The 19,123-nt window shown below is 43.9% G+C and overlaps 1 protein-coding gene across 3 annotated transcripts in view; it reads right to left on the reverse strand.

Annotated features, from left to right (window-relative positions):
* The window catches only part of PPFIA2 (PTPRF interacting protein alpha 2), a 2,558,488-nt gene that overhangs the window by 514,946 nt on the left and 2,024,419 nt on the right, over positions 1-19,123 (reverse strand). For all 3 annotated transcript variants that reach the window (XM_069629312.1, XM_069629311.1, XM_069629313.1), the window contains one exon: positions 9,254-9,283. In XM_069629312.1, coding sequence (XP_069485413.1) covers positions 9,254-9,283 — 30 coding nt within the window. The remainder of the gene's footprint in view (positions 1-9,253; positions 9,284-19,123) is intronic.

Here is a 19,123-nt window from a genome sequence, read left to right on the forward strand (position 1 = left end):
CAACTCTGCGGGAACTAAGGAGCCTCCTTGGACTGACTAATTACAGCAGAAAGTTCATTGAGGGCTACGCAGAGATCACCAGACCCCTGATTCATCTCCTGAAGGGGGGGGTCAAGTGGGAATGGGGTCCAGAACAAGCCGAGGCAGTAAAACAACTCAAAAGAAGCCTCTCACAAGCGCCTTGCCTAGCTTACCCTGTCAGAAACAAGGAGTTCTTCCTGGAGACAGGGTTCTCTAATACGTGCTTGACGGCCGTATTATACCAAAAGCATGACAAGGTCAATAAAGTAATCTCCTATGCGAGCAAAACTTTATCCTCTGTGGAGGAAAAATTCAACGATTGTGAGAAGGCACTCCTGGCAACGGTGTGGGCATTGAAGAATTACCGCCCGTTTATCCAGGGGGAACACATCATAGTGGAGACTCCACACCAGCCTCTGCAATATCTCCAAAGTGACAGAATCCGGGCCGGAAATGTGAGTAATTCCCGAATTACTTCCTGGATTCTGTCAATGCAAGGCTTTCCTGTGGAGGTCCGATATGGCCAAAACAAGAAGAGTCCCCTCGCGCAAGGTCTGGCTGACTTGCATGATTGTGCCAGAGAAAACTGTCTCGAGGACGAAAGTCTGAAAATCAAGGACAACATGGAGGCATACCTTAATTCCCCACACAAAGTCTTTGAAGAAGACAAGTGTGAGGGAATGCCCACTGTATATGTGGATGGATGCTCTTACCATGTTGACAACAACGGGGAGAAAGAACTGGTGGCCGGCGTAGGGAATGCATGGGTGAATGAGTCCCCAGAACCCTCCGCTGGATACAAAATTGGTCCCCGAAGTAGTCAGGTGGCAGAATTGATGGCTGTGCATCAGGCCATCCTCACTGCTGTCCAGCATCAACTCCACGAACTGGTCATAATCACAGATTCGGATTATGTACGGAACGGGTTCGTGGAGCACCTGGTTAATTGGAAAACCAGAGGCATGTTATGTGCTAACAACAAACCCTTGAAACATGGGAAGTTGATCCAAAATATTGATGATCTGGTCACATCGAATGGGATGACCATCTACTGGAAAAAGATCAAGGGTCATTCCAAAGTAGAGGGACCAGACAAAACTGGAAATGACTTAGCTGATCAGCTGGCCAAAACCGGGGCCATCCAAGGGGATCTAATTGAGATTGAGTCCCTGTTGGGGGAAATCCAGGTCACTGCCATCACTAGGTCCCAGACAAATGCTCACAACGACCTTTCAATTGTACAATGGAGTAAGGAGACCCCTGATGCTGATTTGATTACCGCTCAGAAGGGGGATCCAATTATTGGTAAATTTTACCAGCACCTTGAGGACCCTGAGAACTTTCCCCTGACGGATACCGATTACAATGGGAAAGAGGATCTAAGAGTGTTGATGAAATGTCCAAAAATGTTCCGGATTCAAGACGGTTTGCTGGTAAGGAAATCCAAAGCTGGCCACGATCAGTGGGTGGTTCCTACCTCATTCCGAAGCCTGATGTTAAGTCACGCCCATGATGCGGCCACTGCCGGTCATAGGGGGTTTCACACAACATTGGAAATCTTAAGAGAGGTTGCATACTGGCCACACATGGGGCAGGACCTCGACCAATACTTGAAGGGGTGTCTTGTGTGTGCACAATTTCAGCCATCATCCCTCACGCACCGCGCGCCTCTCCAAAAGAGGGGAATGACACTGCCATGGTCAGATTTACAAATCGACTTTGTAGGCCCTGTGATTCGCTCGGCTAGGTGGAATAAGTACATGTTGACCGTGACATGCTTGTTTACCAAGTGGGTGGAATGTCTCCCAGCCCCAAATTGCAAGGCAGAAACTGCAGCTGCCTTGATGATTAACCACATCTTTTCCCGTTTTGGTCTACCTCAAAGGATTGAGTCAGACAGAGGTAGCCACTTCACCAGTGAAGTAATGACAAAGATGTGGGAGATACTGGGGGTCAAGAGAAAGCTGCATATTGCTTATAGACCAGCTTCTTCTGGGGCAGTAGAGAGATATAACCGAACCATTGTGAGCATATTAAAGAAGTTTGTGGCAGATTCTGGGCCAAGTTGGGATATCCGATTACCTCTGGTCCTAATGGCCATCAGATCTACCCCTTCATCTGCAACCAAAATGTCACCATTTGAGCTGATGACTGGGCGCAAGATGGTGCTTCCCCAGCATTTGCTCTACAGGACCCAAGAGCAGACACTGATAAATGCCTCCACTACTCATGAGTATGTAGAGAATTTAAGGAAACACCTCCAACATGCTTTTGCTTATGCTCAGCGGAATCTAGAAAGATCAGCTGATAGCATGAAGACCCATTATGACCTGCAAACTTCCAGGAAGGAATATCAGGTGGGAGACCGGGTCTATCTATACAACTTCCAAAGGAACCAGGCCAAGCAGCGCAAATTTTTGCCTACATGGAAGGGACCCTTTGAGATTGTCGATAAGATCTCCCCTGTTGCCTACAAAATCCACATCCCCAAAGGTCCTTTGGCAGCGGGGGAAGACAAGTGGGTCCACATAAACCAGTTGAAATGTTGCCATCCCAGGCACACTCTGCAACAACTGGAGGAATCCTCTGGAATCCTAGCGGGTACTGTCTCAGACTAATTCTGTTCCAATCATAAAACATACCACATCTAGTCTCTAAAATATTGTGATTTGCATGAAACTGTCTCTTAGTTATACTGTTTTTTTTTTTTCAAAATAAGAATGTAATGTTTTGTGATGATGAAATGCACATGCTGCCCCACTATCTCAACGGTGGTGGAAAAACGTCTATGAATAGGTATTGCCGCTCTTCCTTTGTCGTCCTAGGAGAAAGAAAACCTTGAGACGGGCCAAGGAGGACGATCCGGAGACCGGGAGCTGAGACGCAACGGGCTCGGGGTACCGCCCAATATTCCCATCAGGACCGGCGAGGAGAACCGATCGATCCGACCGGATGGAGGAAAAGATGCTGAACTGTGCCATCTATTGGAAGAAGATGAGGAAACATCCCAGATCTTGCGAGTCCCATCAGTGAAACCGAATGGCCATCGCAAGAGGGGGGCTTGTGGGATGTATTTACCCATGCATCCGAGCCCTACCTCAAAACTGTGCAGTACTGACATGAAAACATCATGATGGCCAGAGCTTCCCAGAAAATGCACAGGGAAATGCAGGAAGAATAGGCTGCCACCCATTTTTGCCGATGTTATGGGCACAGAAGGACACTGCCTAAAACCACCATTGGACTACCCGCACAGTAGTCTGAAACCATTGGGAATGGCAATGCTGATTGCCAAATGCAACCTAGAATTGTGGGGAATTCATTCTTCAATCCCAAAAATGGGTGCAGTACCAGTACTCACCACTATCCAAAAGCCGGCGTTTTAAAACCACCCTGTGTTCCTCTGAAGGCAAGCCAAAGTGTCTATTTTAAACATTGCAACATGTGCAAAATATTCACTGAACACCAGCAGACATTTGGCAGAATGAGGTTTTGTGTGCTTACAAAATCTGGGAAATGAAGAGCCCAAAACAGTGCTTATAACAAAACTGCTATGGAGTCAGCAGTTTAAGTTGCACTGGATTTAAAGACACTAAAATCGAAAATGTTTAGATGAAATGAGTGACCTATGTTTGGTGTCACATGCCTTTGTAACTGTTGAAATGCCATAGTTTTGCACTTAGAATCAGCATTCTAGCTGCATATGTAAAAATGTTTAGTTTTATTTGAATGCAGGAACTGGGGAACAAAAAGTGACATTTTATCTGAAACTGGCTTAAAGAGATTCCAATTCTGCCTGGCAACTACCCCCATCAGGAGTGAAACTTGAGTCACAGCTGTGTTCCCAGGCCTAGCTGCCCTTTTGCTGCTCACACTAAGGATATGCCATCTATCTGATAATTGAATTACCTGTGCTCTGCAGGAGAGTGAACAATGCAACTCCCTTCACCCAGGCAGAGGGTTTATTGAGAGGATCATAAATGGCTTCCTCTTGAACAATGAGCCTCTCCTGACTCAGGCAAAGGTTTTATTACAGCAGTCGTAAAATGTAGCTTCCTCTTGGCAGAAGCTGGGAGGAGCACTGCCTGTGAGAGCAAGCTGGCTTGGCAGAACTGGATAAACCAGTATTTCTACCTTGTGCTGGGAGGAAACCACACCCCTTTGGAGCCAGAACATAACTTTAAAAAGATGGATCATTCATAGAGCGGACATGTGAAAATTTTATAAATGATACCATAATTCTTGTGATTTTTCTGCCCACAGTTTAAGAGGTTTTTCGACCCGGTGGCATGTTCAGGGGGGTGTCAGCGGAAAAGTGGATATTACTCTAAATGTATGCATGTTAAAAGTCTGAAACTTCATCAGTTAATGTCCATACTCCCTGCGCACATGTATGTAAAGTTGGGTCAATGTCAGAAATTGAAAAATCAGTTAAAAAGTCAATTATGTGCCATTTCTGAATGCAAGCTCTTAGAAACAGCAGATTTGGACAGAGACATGGCTAAATTCAGCCACACCATGTATATGTAATTTCAAGCAACTGTGTAACTGTGAAATATGTCTTTTATTATCAAATATAGAATATGTGCAATCTGACAGAGGAGTGTCCTATCTGCAAGCCATAAAATGACATCCCTCTGACTCACAGTTCATTCCCCAATCAAATGATAAATGGAAGTTTGACCAATTAGAAGCTGAGAGAGAGGTAGGGTCAGTGATGCTAGAACACACCCACATTCTAAACACATAAAAGCAGACAGACAGGACAGATAGGGACCTTTAAAATCCATCTGCCGCTGGAAGCTCTGCCGGAAAAATCCATACTTTACCTCCATCAAACCTCCAGAGAGCCAAACTAGAGACTTCAATCTATCCAGAACTAGAGACCCAGACCAGAGAACCAGAGAGAGCTGACCCAGATCACTGTGAAGAGAGAGACCAGAGCCAGTCTAAAACCCTGACCAGATCCGTGACGAGGCCCATTTAATTCAAGAATATAGTGTGAGTACCCAGCAGAACTGTGTAGAACCAATCTCTTAGTTTAAATTCATCTAATTCAATCTATTTAACCTACGTAGAACTGCCTGATAGATCCAAATCTGTCACCTGTCATTTGTAAAGCTGTCACTTGTCATTTTCTAGTTGCAAGCTGCACTTGTCTTTTTGAACTTTAAAATTTCAAATCTGAAAAACGACCTTCACTAAATCGCTCATATCTCCGCGACCGTTTGTGCTAGAGACTTGCAGTAACTTTCATTTGGAAGATGAGATCCTAGGCTTTCCTAGGACCCCAAAACGATAGAGATAGTCCTTGTGGTTCCTCTGTAATAGCGCTCGGCGCATCCGCGAATTTTGCCGCGATTTGCAAATTTCTTCATGTTTAAAAACTGCTGCTGCTTGCCTTCCATTTGCCAGAAATTCGTTTAACCTGCTAATCATTCCTGAATCATTGCAAGAGTGAGCCTGAGCTAATATTAACTAGATACCACTCACCCTGAACCTCTGAAAGGGAATTAAAAGCATTTCCCGCATATTTCTCATCCATTGCTAGCACATATCAAAGCATTTTGCCTGTGTTTTCAAAACTCCTATCTGTTTTCTGTAGTGTAAGCTTGCTGGGGTGAACTGATTTACATTGATTGCATTTCTGAGAACTGTGTGTTTTACTTCCATTTCCTTGCCTTGCATCAAGGGGGGGAGGGGATTGCCAGAGAAAAGTGATTACATTGTTTGGTTGAAATCATATTGAGTATTTTCTGTACTGCATTCATTGAATATTGCATCCACCTGAGCTTACATAAAGCATCCTCTACCACATTATACGTTTGTTCCTATTTACCAGTGTGCTACCTTATCCATTTCATGTCAACTCATTAGTGATTATAAGAAGTGTGCTAGTGCCAGATTCTCCGTTGTTGATCTTTATCATATCAGATTAAGTGTGCTATTCAATTATTAATTTATTATAAAGTGTGATATATATATTTTAAATTATCAAATAAACCTTTTAAACTTGCAAAACAGAACTACTTCTTGGCTCAGTGGGGTCAGGGGGATTCCAAGAGAGGGGTGTTATATAGGGGTAGTCATCCAGAACGCATGAACTGGACATAAAGATATATCAATAAGGGTTTTCATTCAGTATTATAGACTAGGCGTTGACTTAGCTGTAGTGTTGAATTGAATCCTCTTACATAATAAAACCATCATCCAAAAACTCCAAACCTTACAAAATAATTCCATTAGAGCCGCCCTAGGCATTAACAAAAGAGTGCATAACTCCGCTATCAGACGTCACCACAAATGGCTATCTACCCACAACAAAATTTAACTAAAAATTGCCTCCCTGACTTATAAGGCACTACACAACATGGCACCAAGCTACCTTATTGACAGAATAGCTAGAAGAACCTCTAGTAGACCGACTAGAACCATTAATACAAACTGCCTGGTAGTACCCAGATTTAAATCCGCCAAGATTGGCGGCAACAGCTTCCCTGTCAAGGCCGCCAAGCTGTGGAACTCCCTACCACACCAGCTGAGAGCTGACCTCCCCTACTCCTTCTTCAGAAAAAACCTTGTCATTCATCTCTACCTGACTGAAAACTAGCCTTCCTCTGAAACTGTGTTAGGCCAGTCTGACTTGCTCCTAAACTGTACATTTGTCAATTGTGTACATCCCTAGATACTAAGATATATTTAACCGTGCTCTTTTGCGTAATTTAGCCTACATATTGTATTATTTCCTGTGTACTGTGATTTTTCATTTATTGCCTGTATATTTTGTAACAATTGTAAGCTTCGCATATCCTTCGGCGCCCTGCTACTCTCGGGTCTGGTGCGCCTTATAAATGTAATAAACAAACAAACAAACAAACAAACTGTTGTGCCCCAACCAGGCCGAAACACGTGCCTGGGGTTGCTGTTGGTACTTTTGTTCAGAAGAGAATTGCCTGGCGTCTTGGTGCTGGACTGCCCTTGGGCAGGACAAAGATTGGTATGTAAAGGACATTTCTTTTCTGTGAATGGATAGTGAGCTAAAGAATCTGGTTGAGACTCTGCCAGGATATAGGCTGGAGGTACTCCAAGGACCCACCTTGTTTGTGCATATTAAGTACCTTTGGGTTCTCACCCTAAGTTACTCGGGTAATCCTGACGTGGACCCCTTGTTCACTGTTCTTAGAGAGGCACAGCTCCACCTCACTTGCGAGGCCCAACAAGGCCGAGACACGTCTCTGGGGTTGCTGTTGGTAGTCTTGTTTAGAAGAGAATTGTCTGACATTTTGGTGCTGGACTGCTGAATTGACGAGGAGGGTTTCACAAGCAAATACCTGATTTTCCACGCAAATAATTACATGAATCGGCCCCTAAATGTGGATAGTCATGCATTTTTGTTCCATTTGGACAGGTCAAGTCTCAGGTGCTATGCCAACCTGTGCTCCACACTTTGGCAAGTCAATGTGAAAGGAGTGCATATTTTGTAGTGCATTGAATACCAGCCAGGAAAACTTAGTAGCTGCATTGGAATCACTACAATGTCCTGGCACTGCAAAGAGGCTGAACAGCATATGTTTAGACTGTTTGGGCCCGATTCATGGAATTTTTTGCACAATGCAAAGTCACTTTGCACTGCCAAACAACCCTTAATTCATGGAACTGTGCAACGAATTATATTTGCAGTGCAAAGTCAGAGCAAACTAATTTTTCCAGTTATTCTTGCAGTACAAAGTGACTTTGCACTACGAAAATACACTTTACACAGTTCCAAGAATCAGGGTGTCTGTTGGCAGTGCAAAGTGACTTTGCAGCAGTGAAAAGTGACTTTGAACCTAAAAATAAATTCCACAAACCGGGTTCTATGTGATGAAAATGCAATATTTACCCTGTTTCCAATTATGCATTTTCAAACCTCTCACTTCAATACACCTTTTAAAATAACATCAGTAATTTTAGGAAACAAGCAGTGTCAACTTTTCTAAGACTGTCTGGGCCTCACCTAAGTGCTACATGTGAACAGTATTTGTTTTTTTCTTTTTTCGTTAAAGCAACTCTCAAGATGTGTACTGTTTCCAACCCTGTATATGTTCCGGTCTTCCTGGAGGTTTATGATCTCTTAGATAAGATAGCAATTCCAGACCCACATTCGAGCACAATGTTCCTTGTGCCAATGAAGTTTAAAAAGTTTCTTGTTTTATTTGTTTGACAGTGATCTGTACTGTGGCTTCCTTTTCATTTCACTTAGTGAGATCTGATAAAGAAGTCTGTGGGACTTCAAAAGCTACTGCTTTGTTCTACCTCTGCATTGTATATTCAGTTAGTCCAATAAAAGGTATCAAATCATGCATCTGTGTGATTTTGAAACTTCACTAACACAGCATTACATTTTTCTTTGCACATAATGAATGTGAAAATGGAAGGGTGTATGACATCTTGTATATCATGTCTATGACCACCCTCTGCCAGTCAGATGTGAGGGATGTCAAATAAATGGAGTGTCAGCTAGGTCTTGGCCCACTTGGTAGTGTATGTCTGATGAGCTCTCGTTTTTTGGAAGACTTTCCTGAATGAAATCGAAGATGCTGGAAAAAACTGCAACCTAATTTTGCACTATGGCCTGGGTGAGTTTCATTTAAACCCCCAATCTTTTAAAATACACTTGTTATTTCAGATGTTGCCGTTTTATAGCTCTGGAAATGTCTATCACTGGAACTGTAATCAAATTATCGACCTCAGAGGATTTAAAGGCTGAGGCTGCGCTGCTCTGCTCTGTTAAAACCTGTGGCCTTCAGTTTAACCTCATAAGTCTGCAGAAGGTATTTTAGCTCTGGGAGAAAATGGAGTCTTGAATGGCTGTTTAGACAACATAGGGTTGTTCAGGAAGATATACCTTGCCATGCCAACTCTGCAGAGGGTGTTGTAGTCCCTGACTTCCTGTTAGGCTCCCATATACTTTTACCCATGTATACATTTTTGATGGCCCTTAAGTGGGTCCGTGGTTGCCCTCGAATAGACACATTTCAGGGGTTGTCATAGTGCGAATAAAAACATTGTATGCATGAGGGCCACGAAGATGTTTCTCTAAATATATTACATCAAGTTCTTCGTGCAACATATAAGAAAATACGTTTAAAAAACTCAATATGGAGTCATTCCTTCAGTAGATTTTAGAAAACGAATGGCATGGGCAGTGTCGCATGAAAAACATAAGTATTGTATTGTAGTTCATACATACCTTTCTTCGGTGTTTCCTTAGATCGCTTGGCTGAAAAGAAAAGCACAATTGAATGTGTTATTAAAGACAATTCTGCACTTTGCTTTCAAAATGCAATCTGCCTTCCTAGTGCAGTATAGCAAGCAGCTTTTCCTTTTGAGGAGTGCTGTGAAGAAAAGTTCTATGATTAACGTTTCGGGTTAAAACATACTGTAAACCCAAACACACACCGCTATAAACATTTATTTTCTATGAGATTGCAGGCGTTTTCCTTGAATGAAACATTAACTTTTTTGGGCATTTAAAATACACTGTGATTGATGAGAACGCGTTGCCACATGCAGTACTTTGTATGTACCCAAACCGTTCTCAGATACTCCTAAATGTGCAGCATTTTGAAAAGAAGTGCTATTTAAAATACTATACATGTTTACAATTCATAGCATACTCACTATGAAGCCCAATGTATGCCTTAAAGAATCATTCAAATGTATAACGTCCGAATACGTCATGAAGTCTAATTTAGTGTATATACACTTGGGGCCTGATTTTCAAAAATGTTTTAACATGGGAAAGTCTCTTGTAAACATGTTTGTAAATCAGGTCCTTGGTGTTCTCAAAAGCTGCTTTTGACAGATATGTTCAAACCCGCATTCGTCTCAAAATTGACCAATACGGTCTCACCTACATTTCTTTGCCAATGGGAGCATAAAGAAACCCTCAAAGCAGTTGTTATTCATATTAAAACATATGTTCTTATTTATTAATTGCTTCATGCATAATGGTGATTGTTAGGATGGTGTGTACTATGACACAGGCACATCACTTGTCATCATGTGATAAACACGTTACAGTGTAATATGTAACTAGGTGAATCCATTCAAAAACTTCTTTTTTTTACCTTCAGTCGGTTTTGATCATTCTGGTTATTGCTAAAATGTTATGTTGCTATAGTGGGTAGTCCCTACCCAGTATAGGAAAATAATTCAATTTCAGTGAGAAAAACATGTATTCTAAGCAGAATCTGCAATGACAGCACAGGATGTATGTCTGCCCAGATAAATGAAGACTATTGGCTATAGTTTTCATTGGGACTGTCGTTGCTTAGACGATTTATCAAATTAAGGAAACCATTCCAATCCATATCACTCGTAGGTGCATCACGAGCAATAGCCCATAGTAAGGACTACAAAGGGCCTCATTATAACATTGGAGGATTTTTTAGTCAGGGATACCACTACCACCAGCGGTAGTTCTGAAATTGAGCCCAATTTCGATTTTACTGTTAGTTGAGTGGTGGCGCTAGTGGTATTGCAAGCATTCCAACAATAACAATTGGTCTTTTGTAACTTTTTTTAAAACCATGTTGCCTGTAACATTGATGCTGGAAATGGGAACTGTATAGTAGGGGTTCGTATCACTACTGTAACTTTTTTAAATGTACAAAGTGGCCAATTCCTTCCTTTTTTGTGAATTACTTGGAGTTGCCATCAGAGATGCCCATCTTTCTCACCCCGCGCACTGTCCCTTCAGTGCATTGAAAGGAAACTCTTGCACTTCCCTTGTGTAATGTGAAGAAAGACTTGACAATGCATTTGGGGCCATGTTACCATTTTTTTATCTCCGCCTCTGGGGTATTAGAACTTGTAATGTGGTATATTCATGATATTTTATATTTCATCAATATTTTAACATGCCTTATTATTTCTTCTATAGAGGCATATTAAAAAGACAATATAGCATCATGTGTTGCACTATGCATTCCCATATCTTTAAAATGATATTCCACATTTAGAGAAAAAGTGTATTCTTACATTGTTCAGGGTACTATGCAAATATTGCACATATTACATTTTGAAAATAAACATAATTTAGACAATATTTACAGTTCTCAATGACATTTTCGAATTATTTATGTATAATTTTAAATGGCTAGAAAGGAAAACATTGAATATGAAAATGTCATTTAAATATGTATATATACAACAACAGAAATAATAAAAAAACAACACGATTTATTAAAACAAAGAAAATATGTCCTAAAAATTGCCTTTAAACTAAGATAGCAGATGGGGAAACGCCTTCCAAGGATTTCTTTCCCTGACACCTCCCCTCATTAAAATATACCTTTGACGCAATACTAAAAGTTATAATCACTAAATTAGAAGCACAACTATGTTTTGAAAACACGCATCTATTACCATAACTTTTACCAAAGTTTGATAATTTTAAAATGCAATAAAAACATATTGCACAAAGCTGGTGCTTCTATTTTTCCTTTTTATATTACTCATTGAATATTATGCATATTGTGTACATTCAATAATTTTCATCAACATTTTCACCAAACACAAATATTTAGTTCTAAAGCAGAACTATTAAAATATCCACCTGACAACTCTTAATGCCCGCTCTGCCAACAAACACTGTGCGGACATCTGCCTCCTTCTTGAAGACATGGACCTTGACATTCTCGCTCTTACTGAGACATGGTTCAATGCCAGCTCAGTCACTGCTTTTGACTCCCGCCTATCTGACGGCTTCAAGATCATTTCCCAGCCGCAACCTCAACGTGCTGGCGGTGAGGTTGCCTTAATCTTCCCTGAGTGGGTGCCTTCTTTCATCTTTCATCTTACCCACCCAGCTCTATTCTTCCTTTGAGAGCCTGGTATGCAAGTTGGTAATCTCTCCCTCCTCCACCCTGACCATTGCTACCATTTAACGGCCTACAGGCTCTATCTCCCTGTCCCTCTCTGAATGGGCTGATTTCTGTTCCCCCTTACTTTCAACCTCCTCCAACCTGCTCCTCTTGGGTGACTTTCCCATCAAATTGGACTCCCCTGGCACAGCATCCTCCCTCGTCATTGATCTCTGCACCTCCTATCCCTCTCCGTTCTCCCTTCTGGTCCAACCCACTCTGGGCGCCCTCATCTACTCCAACCTCCCTCTCTCATCTCCTCTGGTCACCCGTCTCTCTTGGTCAGACTGCTCTCTTCTCTCCTTTCACCTGTGTCCCTATGGCCCTTTGACCACACCCCCAAACACCCTGTCAACCTTGTTCATGAACACCCGACCGATAAAACGAGTGTGAGCTGCTGCCTTCACTTCCACCTTTATGCCCCTTTACCCCCAATTCAGACTATACCACCACACTACTCTCAGGAACTTCCACCTGTCCATCATCAAACCCATTCTTGCCCCAGTCATGAGGATCCTCCTGAAACCTGCCTCTAAGCGCAACACCTGGTGTGACTCCGAACTTGCAGCCCTGAAACGAAAGTGCAGAGCGGCGGAACGGAATTGGCAAACTTCAGGTTCACCTTCTGACAAACTGCCCTACAGCCGGCTCCAAAGGCAATACAGACTCTCTATCCATGCCAAGAAAAGGGCCCACATTCAGGCACAGGTATCGGGTGCATCCAACAACACAGCTGACCAAATCTTCAGGCAACTAGCCAACACTTCCACAGTCTCCTCCTCCCCTATTCCTTCTCAGGCCCTCTGCAATGCACTGGCCACTCACTTCACCACCAACGCTCAGGACATCCTGAACAGTCTTTTTACACACCCTCCAAACACATCCCTCACCCCCCTTGCCTCTCTTGGCCTCTCATCCTGCTCCTTCCTACTTCTCCTCTTTCACCCTTGTCACACCTGAAGAAGTCACCAGAGTTGTCAGCTCCATGAACGTCTCTTCTAAACAGGTTTCCCCATGCTACTCCAGAACCATAAAGACATTGGCTCTCTTGCCCCTGCACTCGCCAATCTCTGCAACCATTCCTTTGCTACTGGTTCTGTCCCCTCCACCCTCGAGCACTCTTTTGTGCGTCCCCTCCTTAAAAAACCATCAGCAGACCTTACCTGACCAGCCAACTATTGCCCTAATTCCATCACCTCCTTTCTGGGGAAACTGCTGGAGAAGTTGGCTTTGCCCCAACTCAACTCTCACACTGAACTTGTTGGTGGTCTCCACGACCATCAATCTGGATTCCGAGCATCCATAGGCACGGAAACTGCTCTTCTGAACACCCGTGAGGAACATCTCAAATTCCTTGAATCCAACTCCTGAGCTGTCCTGATCCTTCTTGATCGTTTCTCTGCCTTTGACACGGTCAACCACTCCATCCTCATAAAAAGACTACACAACACATTTGGTATCTCGGAGTGGGCACTGGCCTGGTTGACCTCCTTCCTAACTGACCGCTACTCCCAAGTCATTGTGGGCACCTTCTCCTCTCCTACTTCCTTATCCATCTATGGTGTCCCCCAGGGCCCTAACCTCTTGCCTTGGCTCTTTAACATCTACCTCAGTCAGCTGGCACTCCTCATCTGCTCCTTCTTCCCCAACTTCCAGTGTTATGCAGACAACACACAACTCTTGTTCAAGCTTTCTGCTGACCCTCTTGCACCTTCCATCATGCCTGGCTGCCTTTCTGCCATCCAGGCGTGGTGCCCTTCCAAAGATCTCTGCCTCAATGCCAGCAAAACAGAGATCCTTCCTATTGGGACCCCTGCTCCTGACATCTTCCTTTCACCCTGGCCTTCCTGCATGGGCTCCCCCCTTGCTCCTTCTTCTGAAGCCAGAAGCCTAGGAGTCTTCTTCGACTCCTCTCTCTCCTTCCTCCTTCACACTCAGGACATTGCCAAGAAGTCCCACTTTCAGCTCTTCTCAAAAGAATTCTACCTTTTCTCACCTTCCCCCAGAAGCTCAATGTCACCCGAGGTCTGGTTTTCTCTAGACTTGACTATTGCAATAGCCTCCTCCTGAATCTAACTTCATCCACTCTGCGACCCCTCCAGCTAATTCAGAACAGGACTGCTAGATTTATCCTTGGCCTCAAGCCCAGCGACTGCATCTCTCTGTTCCTCAAATGTCTTCAATGGCTCCTGGTTGCTTCACAAATTATATTCAAATCCGTCTGTATCATGCACAAGGCTGTCTGGGGCCGGAGATCACACTACCTGCAACTCTCTCTTATTAAATATACCCCCTCTAGACCTCTGCACTCCTCTGGTGCCAACTCTTTGTGTGTAAAGCATTTCGCTAAACAGAGGGCAGGAGGTCGATCGCTTTCCTCAGCTGGCTCCCTTCTTTAGAACAGCGTCCTTCTCCCTCTACGTCTTGAGCAGGACTTTCTTAAATGTTGGAAGCACCTCATGATTTTCTTCTTTACCATGTCCTTCGCCCCTTCTCTCCTCTACTAATCTCACAGTTGCTTGATTGGTGTCTAGGGCCCTCATGCTTTTTCGGTGCCCTGACCTCCCACACCGAATCGTCCTCAGCTTCTGTCTATCCTAAGCACTTGCGTTGGCACACCCTCCATCCAGGAGGCTCGCACTTACCATACCTTGCAAATCACCTGTTTTTTATGTATTTGAATGTTTCTCATCCTCTTGTCCCCTCCCTGTTGCCCTGTGGGCACTTTGAAACAGAATGTACTTGCTGTATCAGCGCCTAACAAGTAAACAATAAATAAATAAACAACATTATATAATCAGCACACAACAGTATGTTGAGTGTATTCTATTGTGTGCACCTAATATTTCAGGACACTATGTACCTTTTTAAAAAAATGCATTAATAATGAATATATCATATTGGATAATAGGCAGCTCCCTCATGTACCTCTTCAATGCTGTTATTTATTATCTGCAGCAAGTACCATCAATGTATTTTCATTGCACCAGTTGAATAAGGAATCAGGCAACCAATTGCATGCCCGTTACGCATCTCCTGTCAATAATCATAAGGGACTCCCACATCAATTTACAACTTGAATTAAATCATTATCACCCTGATGCCAAGAAAGATGTGTTTCCCCTTTTTTGACCCTGGATTTTAGTGCTGCTAATATTTGATACATTCTTCTGTCAATCTCTGCTCAGGCAATTTGTGATCAATCAGTCTGCTTAAATATCCCCTACAAATCTATAAACCTGCAGTTGTCCTTACCTAATATTTAGAGACAGAATTCAGAATTTAATATTTTCAATCAATTATGGTTGGTTACATTTGAATACTTGTATCATAGGTACACAATAGATTAGTGGTGTAGCACATCTGGATTTCTGTCTGGTGAGCACTGCCCATCTGCACACTTCACAGTTTGCTATTGTGTGCTGTACACCAGTCTCAGAAATATGCATACAATGTGGCTGTTCTCATTAAAGCCTTCCATGCGTAAATAGCGAAGAAATAATATGCGTACCTAAGTTTATACCTTCAGCTGTTCTCTTTGGCTAAACAGCAAATATCACCTGTTGGTAAGGCCAGCAGATTCACTGGGCCTCATTACGAGCATGGTGGTAGCCGTGTCTGTATGGCAGGCACGGCTACTGCCAAGCTCGCCACCGATATTAGTGGGCTGGTAATTGCCCATTCGCAGGTGGCGGTAATGCCGGGCTCCTGATCCACATTCTGCCCCATAGGGCAGAATGGGGGTGGGTGGTATGGTTGCACCGGCACCATTCATAATGGTGCCAGTGCAATCACAAGTTCTGCTCGGGGGTGCCGCACAGCCCGCCATATAAGACCTGGCGGGCAGTCAGGAACCCACAAACAGAACACGTAATGCGGCGGCCCGGTATGAACGGTGCCAGTGCACATTGAGCATTCAGAGCATTTGCACACTCTTCCTCTCTTTGTGCAGCTGCTATGTTCCATCTACCTCCTAGCTTTTTGGCCTGCCTCCTTCATTGTCCTTCATTGCACTGTGCAGCTCCTACTTCCCAGCGTGCAACACAATGTAGGCCCTCCTCACGTCTCTCAGAATTAGTAGCCTGAGGCAGTGGTGTCGCCAGGAATCAAATTTAGGAGGGGCTCTGAGGGGCCACAGACAAAAATAGGGGGGCCACAGACAAATGTAGGGTGGGCGCCTATGAAAGGGTAATGTGTGACAGCAGAAGCACTCCTGAAGAGAATCTGCACCCCCCCCATCAGTATGTAGGCACGAAACCATTAAGTCACTAATGACCCATCAATAGCGGTTTTGTGCACTACATTCTGATTGGAGGCGCTGCATTTGGCTGCAGGGGGAATTTAACAGCTCTTCATTGTTGTGTGTCAGCATTGATTGCGACCCTGTGTGTGTGCTGTGCTGACGGACACAACACTGCAGACAGTGCTGAGAAAGTAGCCCATCTTAGGTGGGGGGCATAAGGGGGGCCCAGGATTTCAGAGGAGGGCCCTACCCCCCACCCCCCAGACTCCACCTAGCGATGCCACTGGTCTGAGGCCATTCTCTTTATTCAGATTCTCCCAGGGCACCACTCTAAGGTACATTCCACTTGGTGGGAGCTTTACTGGCTGGTAACAGAGCAGGAAAAATGTAACTGGCCTTTCTTCACTCTGCCATGTATTTTTGTCTTTGGGCCCTTACCGCCCGGTAAGTACCATCCACCTAAGAACTTTTCTTATTTAGCACATGAACTTCATTTTTGGCTGGCAATAGTCACATTTTTTTTTAACCACAAACAATGGGGGGAGACCCCCACCTACGTTTACCCAACCCCCCAACTCCCTCCTTGCTATATCCCTTATGGCGTAGTATAGCTCAGTGGCAAGGCGCCCGTCTTGGAAGCAAGAAGATGCAGAGCACCGCAGGTTTGAATCCCGGGTTTGTGCTTAAAAACCTCCTCGGTAATAAGCGCGTTATAAAAAAAAAAACAATTATAATAATATAATCATAATATTAATTACCCATACTTACCATCTGCAAGTTTCTAGTAAAAAGAAAATGAGCGAAAATGCATTCTGAAAAAATGCCATTCAACCAAGTGGTGGAGGTGTGTCATGGTAACCTTTCTCTCATCCACCCTCATATTTGGTGTGTGTGACTTCCCTTGGAGTTTCCCATTTGCAGAGTGGCTCCTAGACCAAAAAGCTGAAAAAGAATTTCTCTTGTCCACTCCCTAGAGCCACCTTTATATAGGACCATGACGGACATTTTGGAGACCAGAAGAGCGGCATTATCTGCATGCATGTTTCTGATTTGCTATTTTGGTCACATGCACACTCACCAATTGCAATGAGATAGGCGTGCAAAAATAGAATAACATTGCCAAAACATGTCATCCAATACTGTGACGGTTATACGTGATTATTTCGATTATGAACATTTCCAATCTGAAAATTCCGAATTCAAAAATTTCGTAAAGGAAATAATCACGCACATTACCACCACCTACCATCCCCGCTCCCTCCACTTCCCTAAAACTTAAAACACCCATACTTACCTCCAGCTCCCGACTTATCTGTACTCCTTCACTGCTATGCAGACCCTGCGATGTGAGTTCCGCCTCCCCATTGAGAGGCGGAACTTCTGCAGCAGGGTCCTTTTCTTTTTTTTTCTTTTTTTTTATAAAAAACTCTTTGTCCGCGGCTTTCCTTTGTATGGATGGGGGATACACCCCAGCCACCCTTGAATATCCATAATGTCGACCAAGGGACCCCCATAATGCCTGCTCCCCTTGATCGACATTATGGTGTAAAAAGATATGTCTTTCGCGTTATAATGTTGGCCTAGGCACGCACACATTGAACCGCGCCATCACGACTTCGGAAAACACCATCTTGGCTAGTTTACTCTCATTTCTGAGTTTTCATTCTGAAGGAGTGAGAACTCACAAAGGAATATGTTGACCCCAATAATTTGAACATAGGAAGAATAATGCCAATAATATGTATCATGGGGACACAAATAAATGCCCCAAGGCAGAAGTGGTTATCAACAGCGAATGGAAATGACCTGCCAAACTCCAAGCACGACTCATTTACAACACTTGTAATCATATGGACTCATTGGCCCTCATTCCGAGGTTGGTGCTAGTCATGGTGCTATTAACGCCATGACTAGCACCAATATCGGTACCGGCACCGACGTGGTGGTATGGGGACTTACCGGTCCATTCCGCCCTTTGCGGGAACGGTAAGTCCCCATTTGAAATGCCATTCCCCATTCCCATTTGAGCCCCCATAGGGCTCAATGGGAAGGGGGAAGGCGGCAATAACAGTACCGCAAATTGCTGTACCATTATTGACCACGGTATCCCTTTGCGGGTCCCGTCCTTAATGCCTGCTAAAACCAGGCGTTAAGGAAGGACCCGCAAAGGGACCTCGGAATAGGGCGCAAAGGGATACCGGCACCGGTGTCATTACCGGTGCCCGGTATCCCTTTGCGCCCGGGTCGTAATGACCCCCATTTTCTCCATTTTGGTGATCTGTTCAAATCTTATTGGACAACTAAAAGCGGCATCCTAGGAGACAGCTGCTGCCTTATTCAAGAAATGCAGGCTGTTTCTCAGATGGATGAAAGAGCTGTAACATTTTTAAAAAATCCTAACATTTAGAAGGCCATCATCCCGGATAAAAAAAAAAAAAAAGCACATGCAAGGGTCGCTTACTTTATCTCTTCCTCGAGCCCTTTGACAGGCAAAGGGAGACGATGCAGGGAAGGTGCGGAATGGAGTTGTCCTGGGAACACATGAATAAGGATGATGCACAGAATCTGCCTTCCGTGGCTGCTGGCAGGTGCCCTGGCTCTCTGTACTGCAAGCACAAGAAAAGGCCCAGGGAAACGCGGTAGGGGGGCCGGGGCCGGTCTTTGTCATGAGTACTATCCCTGGGAGTCAGAGATATGCTTCACTGCCAGTGTGAGTGAGGAATCCAGGTATACTGGATATTACCTTCTTTATAACAGAAGACACAACAATTCGTACTTGGCTGTCCTCCATTTTGTAACCTAGCCATACTTTCGGCGATGTGACCCTAAATGCAAGTAATACTGTTGTGTAGCATATTATGTAAGGCTCGTGTGACCTTGAAATGATACACGACATTCCAATTAAAGACCAATTGTGTGTGTGTATGTGTGTATGTGTGTATGCATGTGC

The sequence above is a fragment of the Ambystoma mexicanum genome, chromosome 12, assembly GCF_040938575.1.
Source record: "Ambystoma mexicanum isolate Mex_15411 chromosome 12, UKY_AmexF1_1, whole genome shotgun sequence".
Classification (NCBI taxonomy): domain Eukaryota; kingdom Metazoa; phylum Chordata; class Amphibia; order Caudata; family Ambystomatidae; genus Ambystoma; species Ambystoma mexicanum.